Raw genomic sequence first — 14,252 nt, forward strand, 5'->3', positions numbered from 1 at the left:
GGTGTGGAAGCTAGGGGTATTCTAATGATGACCAATTTTGCCTTATTACCTGTTAGACCAGGCATCCTTGGCGTGATTAGACCCCTGTTTGCCTCCAGACTTCCTGTTTTTGTCGGCCCTAGGACTCTGCACACTTTACCACTGCTGACCAGTGCTAAAGTGCTTCTGCTCGCTCCTTAAAACATTGTAGAATTGGCTTATATAGATTGCCATATTTAATTTACTTGTAAGTCCCTAGTAAAGTGGCACTACCTGTGCCAGGGGTCTACAAATCAAATACTGCTAGTGAGCCTGCAGCTCTGATTGTGCTACCCAAGTAGTACTTTATACAGGAGTCTGACCATTGCAGTCTGGGCGTGTGCAGTTTTAAACTGTCATTTCGACCTAGCAGAATAAACCTTTTGCCAGGCCCAAACCTTCCTTTTAATACATGCAAGTCACCTATTGAGTAGGCCCAGGACAGCCCAGAGGGAACAGTACAGTGCATTTAAAAAGTTGAACTTGCAATTTTAAGCTTTACATGTCCTGGCAGTAAAAAATGCTTACATTCGTTTTCCACTAGTCCACGGCCTACCTCTCGCCTGGGATAACATTGGAGTTACCTTATTGCATTTAATTGGCAAATATTTCAAAAAAGGGAGCGGGTAACAATTAACATTGGGTGTTTTAGGAATTGTAATGAAAAATCCTAACTTATGGGGAAGTCTGATTTTGAATACCAATTTTAATTCCTGCAGACACAGCCTCTGGGTCACATGACTGGGTGTAGTTGATGGTTGTGCTTTGGGTATTCTTCCTAGACAGCCATACACAATGGGGGGCCTTGGTTTGACTGGATGGGCCATCAGCGGCAGGGTGGGAGGGAGGAGCTGGACCCAGCCCACTTAAACTGGTCTTCACACAAATGGCTAGGTACCCCCTGTAGTTTGTCAGTTGCCAGAGGCAGGAACACAGCACATATGCATTTCAAAGCCAAGCTTCTAGAAGCTTCTCCTCACTCCAAATGCATAACTGGATATGAATACTGAACTTCAGACACCAACCTTTAAGTATACTCCTGGACTCTGGTATACTCTGCCAGAAAAACGCCTGTGCTGCTGAAAGGACTGCAACTCTGCTGCAACTCTGCTGAACTGATGCCCTGAAGGACAGCTGCACATCTGTGCTACCTGCTCTGCTACCTGCTGTCCTCTTGTTTGGGCGAGAAGGACTGGGCCTGAATCTCTTGAATCCAGAGTGACTCCAAGGGCTACTCGGCTGAAGCCGCGGGGGCAAAGCAGGCTTCCAACAACCTTGTACCTGCACTCTGCCATCTACGAGTCTACCCTGCTAAGTGGTGCCACTCCAGTCCTAGACCCTTGGATGTGGGTTTACGGTGCTTTGTCTGTGGATCCAGCAGAACCGATGCATCTCTTATGCTGCGCAGTGCAACCCGAGCAGAACTGTCACTGCTGTGTGGATTGGACCCATCGCAAAGACCCACGTCGCAATCCCATAGAAACAGTCACTGCACAAAGCCTTGCAGCTCTTCTGAGCTGACGCATCGCCCAGAATGCATGCCATACCCTCAACACCAGACTTCACATCACAAGCCCCATCTACGGAATCCTCGCCAACAAATCAGGCCATCGCATTGCAGTCTTGCCGCATTGCTTTAGCTGCGGGACGCCTCTTTGACACGGATCCTTGTGACACTCTGCAAACCAGGATTTAAGGTACTCTGTTCAGTGGGCCTAACCAGGTCCCTGAAGCCAGCCCGAACTCCATCGCTGTTGGACTGAACTTGTTACTTTGTCCTGTTCCGGCACGATCACATTTCCACAGTTGGTACTTTGTGCGCTATTTTAACTAAAAGCTTTATAATTTTATATCTGCGGTTCTACTGATTGGATTTTTGTCATTTTGGTCTTGTATTCTTTTTATTTTAAAGTAATACATTTCTAACTTAGTATGGGATCCTTTTCTGTGTGGTGTTTTTCACTTCATTACTATCTGTAGTGTTGCACAAATACTTCACACATTGTCTCTAAATTAAGCCTGACTGCTTTCTGCCAGGTTACCAGAGGGTTGAGCACAGATTAATTCTGGGTTGGCTTGTGGCCCCCCCCCCCCCACAAGGATTGTGGTTGCCGACTGGCCAGGGCTCACGCCCCATTCATTCAACAACCCAATTGCTCACAATCCTCAAGTGAGCACAATGGTGAAAACTTGTATCTACCGGCTCCATGTATTTAGGAAAAGACTACCTACACTTCCACAGAGCAGCATGCATCTCCAGGCCCAAGTCCACATTACCCCTGTGTTATCCCATCTTCAATAACTTCACTTGCATTGAAGAGTTAGGTTTCACGTTCCTTGTGTCGTTTCACAAAGTGCAACAGTTTGCCATTGCGATGTTTCCTAGCAGCATAATTGCAGCGCTATGAACCAGTTTGTAGCTGTTCTCAGCAGATCCTGACCTGTTAAGTGTTCCTCAGTTTTTGCAGCCCAGAACATTGGCATTCCCCTTTGAGGTGTTGCTGTACTCTTGAATTGTATCCCACTGGACTACGGAGTGAGACCAAAACATTGCATAGGCTTTGGAAACCTAGATTTTAACACAGCGAGTGCATTCTTTAAAGCGACAAGATGTTGGACTGAATTTGTTCAGCACAAAGAAGCCTCATTTGGGTTGAGTGTGTTCTAAGCAATAATCGAGATATAATCTAATGATCTCTAGAATGCATATAGTTCTTCCTCATTAGAAGCAAATGTTTCAGGGCGAATCCGCAGCAATAGTAATGCAGAAAGATGAAAGGCCAGATAGCTTGTTGTGAACACCATTGAAAAAATGCATTAATAGCCCGTATTTCAAAAGGGGCACAAGAAACAAACTCACCGAGACTGCGGCAATCCTTTTTTGCGAACATCTGCCCTCAATGGTTCACCAACATGTCGATACATTTCAACTAAGCTGCTAATTGCAGCATCACGGACCTGAAAATAAAAAAACATTTAAGTTCAGAGATTTATTATTTTACATTTTAATAGGTCTTTAGCCTACAACTCCTTCAAAGTATTACAGCAAAAGAGATTTGTGCAAAAGAAAAAAGGAAACCAATTCCAGTTGACAAGACCTGAGCTCAGCAAGTTACATCTCTGCAAATGCAATAAACTATGTGTTTGCAAACTGCACACCGTTCAGGTGAAACTGGGCCTATATTCAGAATCAGACTATCAGTCTGGGAAAACATTACCTATAAGATGAGGTCTTTGACCATCTTGGTCTTGTGCCATTAAAAATAGCTGCCTTCCAGTATGCTTGGACCAAACCTCAAACTTTAACATCACATTCATGCTGGATCACCTCCTCTTCGCTGCAGTAAGAAAACACCCTCGTTTCACCCAGTCCCCTCTTTCTCACAGATATTGAATGAGAAGTTTAGGCATCAAATAGCAATGATTGAGACTATAGATATTCATAATTTACGACAGGATCAGAAATGCAGTAAATAGAATGCACATAGGACTGATTTCCTTACTACAGTCGAGCTGTGACATCACTGCTTACCTGTATTAAGAAAATTACATTGTGGCTGAACTGCAGTAACCTAAAACATTTGAATTGTGATGTCACAATAACTTCTTCCAACGACCGACATGAAGAGATCGCAAATATAAAGTGTCATTTAAGCAAATAAAGGGACACCTAACTTTAACTCTTTTCTATCTTCTACCTGTTTAACTATTTGAAAAGGGTCTGCAATGACATTTAAGTGTGAAAATATATTAGAAATAAAATACCCCTAACCGCATGTATAAAGAGTTTGAGTCACGCTTATAAAGTATACTCACCCATAGGCCTTCTCAGTTGTCACATTCTTCTTCTGTGACTGGCAATTCCCTGAAAATGTACAGCAGAGTGCACACTCTGAAATATTATGCTAACACCAGCATTGGTAAAGCCAATTGGTCTGATTTTGAATGCCGAACGTTTGGCTTTGCAAATGTTTGTTTTGTTCATGAATGGTTTTTGTATGAAGACATGCGACACAAGTGGAGCCCGGTAGCAGTGGTAGGAGAGCAAATAGTCATTATCTCAGTAAAATCAGCATTGTTCAATATAATTAATTTGTATGGAGACATGCAACATATATATTAGACACACAGGGCTGTGCTTGTGTCGCATGTCTTCGTACAAAAACAATTCATGAACAAAACGAACGTGTAGATACATTTTTTTTAAGTAAAGCTAGATACTGTGTTCTATCCCAAGTATTACATTTTATGTGCTCTGCCTAGGTCCTCCTATCTGCTCAGCCAGAAAGAGATGGCGACGGAATGTTGGTGTGACTGCGAAGCGTGGGATGTTGGTGTGCCTGTGGTGCGTGGGATGTTGGTGTGACTGCGAAGCGTGGGATGTTGATGTGACTGCGAAGCCTGGGATGTTGGTGTGCCTGTGGTGCGTGGGATGTTGGTGTGCCTGTGGTGCGTGGGATGCCCGGGTGCCTGTGTGGAGGAGTGGGGACAGTTGGAGATGGGCTGAGCAGCAGGCAGGCTGCTCCTGGTGGTGCTGGTGGTGCTGGTGTAGGAGATGTAGGAGCTGGTACATGGCTGAACTGAGATTGATACTACCCTGAACTGGAACTAATAAAGAAGACTTGAAATAATACTACAAGGCTACCAGTGTCTATGTGTGCAGGTTACAACATACTGCTCTTGTAGTCCCTGGAACTGAAGGGAGATATTTAGTATGCAAAGGAGAATCACAAGGTGCCAGAGCAGAATGCAGACAGTCATTTAAGGCAATAGCTGAAATGGCCTGATCGTGTCCCATGCTGTGATCGGCAGAGGCAACATGTGAATGGCACTACAGTAGACCAATTGATGAAGAGGGCTGACTAAAAGCCCTTGTATATACTTGTAGTACATACGTGTGTGTGCAGTGCTAGGATGTGTGGAGCCCCGGGCGAAGGGGAATGTGCAAGGCCCCTCTAATTTACATAAGTGACACCTTTAGGGCTCTGGAAGCTCCTTTATGCCGACTCCTCCTGGGCTGCAGCTCCCGTCTTCGCCACCTACAAGCACCTCTTTCGCAGCTCATATTGGGCTGTGTGAGAATAGCTCGGGGGCTGAGCGCTAAAACAGTGCAGACTGTAAAGAGCTGACAATGGGTGTCCCGTAGTGTTTCTCAATGGGTAGCCAGGCAGGAGGCCTAAGTGCAGGACACACCTCCTTGCACCTGGCACAAGATAAAGTGTCCCCCTTCCCTAGGCCTCCCCACACCATCCATGTTAGAAGCCCCCTCCTGTAAGCCCAATTGCAAACAGACCCCTTTCTTCAATGCGATCGGCAAGGGCACAAGAGGTTTGGTGGTGTGTTGCATTGGTGCAGGGCCTCAGGCTGGTGGGCTGAGGTGTTTTTTCTTCTTTTAACCGAACGCCAAAATCAAAGCATTTTGCATAACGATTTACAGACATTTAACCTTGGGACAAACAAACACTATGGACACCAGTGTTTGTCCCTCAGTGATTGCTGGGTTTTTTGTTTGTTTTTTACACACCCCCTGTGCTCCTGCTGCCCTCTCCACTGTGCCCACAGGCATTTTGCCACCAACAACTGCAGCGCTGATATTTAAGTGCTGCAGTGTAGATGGTGAAATATCAGGTGGCATAATAAATAAAGTCCGCATACCTCTGCTAACAAGTAGCCTTGGTCACAATATGGATTGTCATTTTGTTTCAAAGACAAATTCCTGATAATTAAATATTTTAAATCTGTCACTGCAGGTAAAATCACAAATTGGATCACCTACATATGAACAACAAGTGACTTAACTTTGGTAAAACTCTTTCTGATAGAGACTATCTAACGACAGAGTTCTCACCTTTCATCTGGAAACTTTTGAACAGTACTTCTAGATTCGGGTAGATGGTGCTCCGGAAAGGTCATGCAGGACCTGTATAGGCATCACGTCCACGTGCAGACATCAGTTGCTTTCAAGGCTGTCCATGCCCCTAGATGCATAGCCCTAACAGCAACCAGGACTCCGATGCCTAGACTCGGGATCTGATTGAAGGGTAGAAACCAATTCACAGAGCAGGGGCAGCGGAGGCTCGGTTAGGAATTTCCAGTTTTAGGCTCTACCAGAAAAAGTTCTACCAAAGGTAAATAACGTGTTCTTCTGATAAACTGCTCACCGCAGACTCCTCGCGTTTTAAATAGATACCAGAGCAGTACCTATTAGGAGGCGGGTATGTAAATTGGCTCATTCCATGAAGTCCTGTCAGACCAAGCAGGCAAAATGCTGCACTCCGTGAACCTGGCTGTCCAGACAGTAGAGCTTTGTGAATGTATGGAGCGGTCCCTATGCAGCCGCCTGGCGCATAGCCAGGACAGGAACTCTGCATGACAATGCAGTGGTAGCCACTTAGGCCCTGGTGGAAAGGGTTCACAGATCTTCTGGAGGCTGCTTTTTGTCCACTGCATAGCAGATCTCGATGTTGCAGGGATTCCGTTCCTATACAGAACTGTGCATAGAGACCCAGGACCTTAGTGAATCAGGGTGTGCCAAAACTCACCTTAGTGCCCAGAAAACCCTACCAGACTAGCATCAGTGACTCATTGGTTGCTCGTCCTATAGCAAATACACCAATGATTAGTCAACCCAGAACATGTGACTAAGGATACCTCCGGTAAAGTGGAAAACAAGAGCACTCTTTCGTTACACTCTCCTATCAGTCCAAAACAAGGAGTAAATGGGACACTACCTAGTTTGAGATGGTTATTTCTAACGCCGTGATCTCAGGCGCAGCACCTTAGCTAATTCGAGTAAACATTATTAGAAGCAAGGTTGTCAGCATTGTTACTATTCCATAAAATACAAAGGGAGAAAGCATGTTATAATGCTAACTGGAAACAGGTTGAATATACACCTAGATTTCACCCTCCCTAGCTAAAAGGTTATATTATAACTAATAGACGGTCTCATAGGCTTACATAGGCGGCCCAATACCTCTGGTAAGTAGCAGGAGTGGATCACATCAGTTTCTCCACGAGCTCGCAGCATACGAAATGTTCTCCAAGTATCTGATCATGCCTGCGCAGTGCATTATTAAACGCGGCAAAATCAGAGGTGGCCACACTGCATATGTGTTAAGGCTAGAACGTGCGCTGATCAGTTCGAACAACAACCTCAGTGTCTAAGATAACCTTGACTATCTCGGCTCATACTGTGCAGACTAAACTATCGAAGCAGCCTAGAAATGCAGCAAAACAAGTTATGCACATGTGAAGCAAAATACTTAATGTTTCTCTAAACACTAGCGCAAGAGTGTGTCGTGTGCCAAGCAGAGCAGGAAAGTAAAAATGGCGTTTAAACTTCTATCAAGCCCATGCCAACTTAACACCGTCTAAATGTACGGGTCAACCCCACGACACCCCCCCCCCCCCTTGATCGGAGCACGTGTAAGCAATGGGGTCAAATCAGGAACGCAGAGTCCAAGTTCTAGAGTCAGAGTCAAGTTCAAATTTGCCACAATTCGAGTAAACGGGAATAAACTCCGATTAATTAGCAATGATCTAATCAAAAATTAAAAGGAAAAATCAGAAGAAAAAAAATATGCCATTAAACTCCTGACACTAGTCTGGGAAGAAAGCGAAATTTAACACGGTCTCACTCCAACAGCGTGTATGCGCAAAATGTTGCAACGGCCTCCAATAGGAAGTCATTGTTCTCGTCCGAAAACATTTCAGCCATCCAATTCAATAGAGGGAAGGACCACACCTGTTCTTCAATTACCGGAGCCTCCAGTACCGTCAGAGGACAACTCGGGTTCACTTCAATGTAACTGAGTGCCAAGAAATCATGCGCCGCTGCAAATGTATTCCAATGCCCCAAGACTCCATGCATCGCTGCAAAGGCCATAATCACCTCTGCCAGAACGGAGCATTTCATGAGCAACTAAGGGGCTCATCAGCTGATCATAATCTGCATTGGGAGACACCGTACTGAAGAGACAAATCCAGGGCCTAGTCGAAATCACAGCTCAGGCAATGAAAGACAGGCTGAATGCATGTAAAAAAGGAAAATCAAAACGATAATCCATAAGCAGCACTCAATGTCGCCTGGGGCAGCGTTCCATAATAATCAAGCATTCGGCTGCGCAGCAACCATAGTCGGGACAGATCGTCGTGAGCCACAGGAAGAGCATCCATTTTTAAATAAAAAAAGTAACAGAAGCACACCGGCCACCAAAGCGAGCATTAAGGGAAATCCACCATACAGGCTGGAGAAAATGGAACGAAAAAATGCCGGGAACACACCAAATATGGTTTGGAATGAAGTGACAAGGCCACCACTAAAAACTTTTTAAAAAATGAGCCAGGCCTGTGGTCGAAGATGCATTAAAGATAGTATGTATTAACTCCCCGTATTCAATAAGGCCTGAACTTCTGTGCGGGTGTTGGCCACGTGAAGGACAAATGTTTCACGAGCAGATGTGAGGGCAACTTCTTTCTGGGACAATAGAGCTCTGATTCGACTCAGTTTGTTGGACTCTGCTTTTAAGGTCGAAATTGACGGCCAGATGGAAACATCCAGCTTCCCATGTGAGGAGGAAACAGAAAATGTTTACAACAAACTACCCTCTCAGTGACGGTACCTACGTAAGGAATTCCGGAAACCATCCCACAACAGTCTTCATTATTTAATAATAAATAACTACTGTTTGCTCCAAATGTGAATGTCGGCATGATTGCAGGTGTAGGTGTGCCTTCTAAAACACACGCCAGATTAGGCGCGTTTTGGTTACAAGAGCCATGGATCTGAATATTCCTGCACACTAATGAACGGTCAGGTGTTGTCTTGCAATCCTCTCCATTCAAATAAACTTCCTTACCCTCCCTCAGGCATCTGTATAAAAATGGCAGAGACCAAACTTCATGGAGATAAGCCATCCCCAACGGTTCATAGCAGCCTATGGCATAATATTTCATGCAATTTTCAAATTTGAAAAGGGAGCGTATTCAACCCATGAATAAGCCACACAGCAGAATTATATTCAGCTACAGAAAAAGGTAACAGTTCTAACTTTTCAATATGTAACATAGAAAATGTTGCATTTTTCACTGTTACTTATCCGTTAAACTAAAAGGTGCTAATAACGAGGACGTATTCATGTAGTCCCAAGGAACTCGTCCTGCCTTTAACGTTTGCAAAGTCCACGCAAACTGCATGATGGAACGCAGTTGATTCTGCCCATGAAATAAAACAGACATCTTCCTGCACAATATCAACCACAGATTAAACTATATTATCCAACGTGTAAATGCGGGAAGAAAGGGTGTTAATGCTTTTATCTAGTAAGGGGATTGGATTGCCTGCATAGGATCCCATGGTTGAGTGGTATAAAGACCCTCCTTATTGACATGGGAATGAGGGATCTCTGGGAGAGCCCTTAATCGGTGGAATTTCCCTCAAAAGAATCTTATCGAGCAGCATATTGGGAGTTAATTAAAATTCGTAAGTTCTCCTGTCTCACTAGCCTTACTCTGTCTAGAGACTTTATAGAGCTAAAAGACTAACCCTGCCTGGAAAGCTATTGGGACCTCATATCAAAGCCATTAGACCGCAAGCTTTATCACCAGTTCAGAGTTGGGACACTACCGCTCCGGAAGTTAACTTGCAAGTGGCAACCAGGAACTGGTGATAAGTGCCAATTTTGACCGGATCATTCAGAAGATATTGACCACCCCCTATTTGTTTGTCCGGTCTACCATAAATCCTGTAGCTTGTGGCTAAAACCAGTATGTCGGTCCCTAGGAACTAGCACTGCAATGGCAATGCAGAGGCTATTAAAATCTGGCTTTAATGAGATCGCATAACAGGAGTAGCTAAATTCCTGAGCTGGGCATGGGTATTACGGATAAAAAATAGGTGCCCTAATAACAAAACGCCCATTTGGGTTACTTATCGCGCTATGTGGAATTGGGAATGTTTAGGGTTTTTTTACGATGTGTTCAAAGTCTTGAGCGTGGGGTTATGTAGGAGAGTAGGGTCTGCTTTCCTATGGTCACCCCACTTTTAGCTTTTAGCCTCACTGGTTTTCGACTTAATGTGGCTGTGGGCCTGCTAATCAGACCCACAGCCCTGCTGTTCTCTCTAAATTCACCACCATGTACTATAGGTACATAACCAATTGGTATTTGGGTCACTCTTGTGAGTCCCTGTACAGTGCACCATAGGCGCCCAGGGCATAGGTGCACCCAAGGCCTACCAGGGGCTGCAGCATATCTTTTGCCACCCCTGGCTGGCCTTCCAATTTGACACAACTGGCTGATAACTCAGCTGGGGCAAGGTGGTGTAATCTCCCCTTGCTTAAGATATAGTATTCCTATATCTACCTTTACATATAGACACATATGCACCTATAAGTCACTCCAATGGCAGGCCTTAACAATCCTGAAGGCAGAGTGCTTAGTTTTATGTGAGATCGTGCTCTAGCATGAGCTGAGCCGGTCTGCAGCTTTTGGAACCATGTCCTTATAGCTGTTCTATGATAATGCCATACCATATACTCAAGTGCATTGTGGACCTCGCGGTCCACTGCTAACTTTGGTTTGGCTTTATCTAAACATGTTGTGTAAGGTGTCATACGCTTTAGGATGTTACCCCCTCACCAGACCTGTCAATGGGGGCAGCATTCCACCCTTCTAGAGGGAGAAGACATCTTGTCCTGACTTATCCCGGTTAAAATTAACCAGAGCCACATCATCACAAAATGGATGCTGCTGCCACATACACAAGTCTGACCTCCTGCTGCTGGGAGCCCTTCCAGCGCGGGAGGCTTGGACAGTAGGTTTCCTGTCGCGGTGTGGTAAATAAAATTATTACCCTGTCGGAATTTCTATACTTAAACAAAAGGTCATGCATATAATGAGAGGCAGAGTCCGTGGTGTCCGATTCAGAAGGGCTTTATTTCAGTAACTCGAGTTAAGGGAGAATCGGGTTCCATCACCCCTAAGGTTCAGGAAGGATCGTCATCTGAACTTTATTCACAGAGTACATTATTTATACGTTAAACATACATTAACTTGCATAGAGAAGGCGTAGCGCTCCAGGCGGAGCAAAAGGAAAGAGAGATAAGAGCACATGGGCGTGCAAAACGGCGTGTAAGAGGCGTACACGTGGGGGTTCACTTGAGGAGTCATAGGTGTGTCATAGGTGGGTGGATACATGGAGGAGGTCTGTGCAGTCAGCTGGAACCTTTACCCTACTTGTGTGCGCTACTTGGGCATGACGTGGAATTGACGTGTAACTGGGGGAAGCTAGGGGGGAGCTGACTTTCATTCTAGTAGAGGAACCTTGAGAGTAGGGACGACCTGCACGTCTGGTATTATCTGGTATCTGAAGTTTGGAGGATGTATTATCTAAAGTAAAGGTCGCTCGGGCAAAGGTTGCTCATCACTAAGAGCCAGTGTGTGCATACATTTCTTCGTGCATAGCGTGGGGCCATGGGCCTTCTATGGATGCGAGCTCTGTGGATCACTTAAACGGAGACAGAAAGGCTGAGCTCTATCTCTGTGGACAGATTCTGTTTACCTTCTTCGTTAAGCAGGAATGTGTTTCTGTGGAGCAGGGCAGATAACTGTAAGCAAAATACTGTCTTGGCAGGCTGGACTGGGCCCCTCTCTGCTGAGCAGGAAGTATGCGAGAGGTCAGGGATACATAGCTAAACTGCAACTTTCAGAGTGTCTGGGAGACATGGAGCCTGAATTCGGGTCCTGGCTCGGCTGAGCCACAAAACGGGTTCTTCTCGACTTTTAAACGTGCACCATGCAAATACATTGGCAACATAGGCCTCAATGCAGAATTAACGTGGCAGGTTTGGTAACTGACATACTAATGTTGGACGGAAATGCAGATGCATTATTATTACAGACATGAGAGGGAAAGTGCATGGGTGAACGTGGGTACATGCAGGGGACACATTGGCCGTGTAAAATTTCTATTTCCTTATTCCCTCCTTGTCCCCTACTGTGCCCTTCAGGACACATCTATATTCATGATACAGTATATCTGATCATACAGCATCATTTGTTCGTCTTTCTTCTTTTGTATACGTGGATGGGGAATACAGGCAGTGGCACACAAGCCGCAAATCGCCGGGCCACATTGCAGACAGAGACAGCAACTGAATATCATAAGCAGTATCATTCCTAGGAACGACAACACTTTCCATCCCCATGCTGATATTACACTCCAGAGCCAACCGGACCAAGTCCATGTGCCTGGGTTTTGATGTATCTCGTGAGCTATCTTGTGGAGCCATGTTATTGCTGCATACATGGAAGGCACGTTATTAGGAATAAACACGCAACAACTGGAGCCGATCACTCTACAAGCCCCGCCTCTATCTGCCAGGATGACGTCAAGAACAGGGTGGTTCTGAAGAACCACAAGTCTAATCGCAGACTGCTCCTCTGTCAAGTTCGCCAGAGCAGATGCAGTCTCATTCACTACTGCTTCTAGAGTTCTTGTTAACCTGCGTATTAGTTTACTGTTTTGGACGGGACCTATGAAGAAAAAGAATCCTCTGTTGAAATCTGTATATTGCTCCCAAGCTGTCTCAGCCTGATCAATCACTGGGGAATCGTTCTCCCTCCTGTGTCTGACATGTACTAGTCGTGAATCTCGATGATAATGGGATGGGGCTAGAAAGACGGGTGGCAGCAGGAACGCTATATAACATGTCCCACCCCAGTCTAAGGGCAGACGTACATAGGCTGTCTGACCACAAATGAAATAGGAATGGCGGGAAGCTTTGAAAGTGGACTTTCCTTTATCAGTGAACTCTACTACAGTATTACAATCACTGTGTCCTAAATGTACTGATCCTTTCTTTCTAACGCACAATTCACCTTTTACTGGTAGGACTGATATGAACGGTGGACCTGTATTCTGCTCAGGCTGGACATTCAGAATCATAAAGTTAAGGGAAGCATTTCCTTGTTCGTACACTTCATTTTCTAGATCGGTCCCTTTCTTTTGGGGAAGACCATCTTCGTTTGGAAAACATGCCTCATTCCTTACTTTATTCAAATCTCCCCATATCCAATCGTTTTGGGAAACTGTAAATCGTCTGTCTAGTGATGACATTAAAGCGAACCATGCTCCACAGGAACCATTGTGTGAGAACGGAAAAGGAAAAAGGGGCAGAACTCCCTTCGTTTTCTGATAGGGTGGGAGTCGGCCACATACCCAGCAATTTGTTACATTGCTGGTCTGATGAGAACGGTGCAACATTCGAATAAAAGTATTGTTGCTCAGAGCTAGTCGATATGACAGTTCATGGGGTGGCAGATCACTAAATGTGTGCTCTACAGTGTTATTAAAGGAAGAGTGTATACGTGAGGCAATAGGAGGAAAGAAAACATGTAGTGCCAAGCTGATACATATTATAGTGATGCTCAGAAGAAACATAAAAATCAGAGTTACTATACATCTACTGCGTAAAATTTTGCAGTACTTTTCTTTCTACTCTTATGGTCTACGATTTTATACATGTCAGGAACCTGTCTAACCGATTCACCACCGAGTGGACTTATACAATTAAACGCTGTCTGACTTACTAGACCGTAATTTGGACCTATAGTCCTGTTGCGGAGTCTTTTCTAGCAAAGGGGGCTTTGAGTCCGTATTATCGGGACAGTCTTTAGGCTTGATCAAAGTTCCGGAATCTCCAAAGAATTTTTTAATATGCTGGGCGTGGATCCAACCTTTGCGTCCCTCGACCTTGACGGCAGTCCTCGTGGTAAGCAGAACTAACTTTGGAGCTTTCCAGCGCGGCTCAAGAGGGCTTGATCGATCAAAGTTCCAAATAAAAACAAGGTCTCCAGGGACGATGGTGTGCTCCTTAACGTGGGTGTTGTCGGGGAAGGAGGCGGCAACCTGTGAACGACAAGAGAGTAGTGCAGACATCAAGGAAGCCAGGTAATCCGTCAGCATATTACTGTCAACATCAGTTATTTTCTTGGGCATAGGCGTACCCCACATATTCGGTGGTCTACCAAAAACCACTTCGTAAGGAGATAGGCCTTTTCTGGAATGAGCTACCATACGTATGTAAAAGAGGGCAACCGGCAAGGCTACCATCCAATCCACGCCTTTTTCTGTACAGACTTTTGATAATTTTGTCTTAAGTGTCTGATTATGGCGCTCGACGAGTCCAGCTGCTTCTGGGTGTCGCACACAATGGAATTTCCATTGGTAT

At 45.1% G+C, this 14,252-nt stretch overlaps 1 protein-coding gene across 1 annotated transcript in view; it reads right to left on the reverse strand.

The window, feature by feature from the left end:
* LOC147710041 (CLIP-associating protein 1-B-like) overlaps positions 1 to 14,252 on the reverse strand; it is a 115,208-nt gene that overhangs the window by 12,948 nt on the left and 88,008 nt on the right. The window contains exon 5 of the mRNA XM_086919931.1: positions 2,879 to 2,976. Within this exon, the coding sequence (XP_086776057.1) occupies positions 2,879 to 2,976 (98 nt within the window). The remainder of the gene's footprint in view (positions 1 to 2,878; positions 2,977 to 14,252) is intronic.

Source organism: Lissotriton vulgaris, chromosome 5 (genome assembly GCF_964263255.1).
Source record: "Lissotriton vulgaris chromosome 5, aLisVul1.2, whole genome shotgun sequence".
NCBI classification, from domain to species: domain Eukaryota; kingdom Metazoa; phylum Chordata; class Amphibia; order Caudata; family Salamandridae; genus Lissotriton; species Lissotriton vulgaris.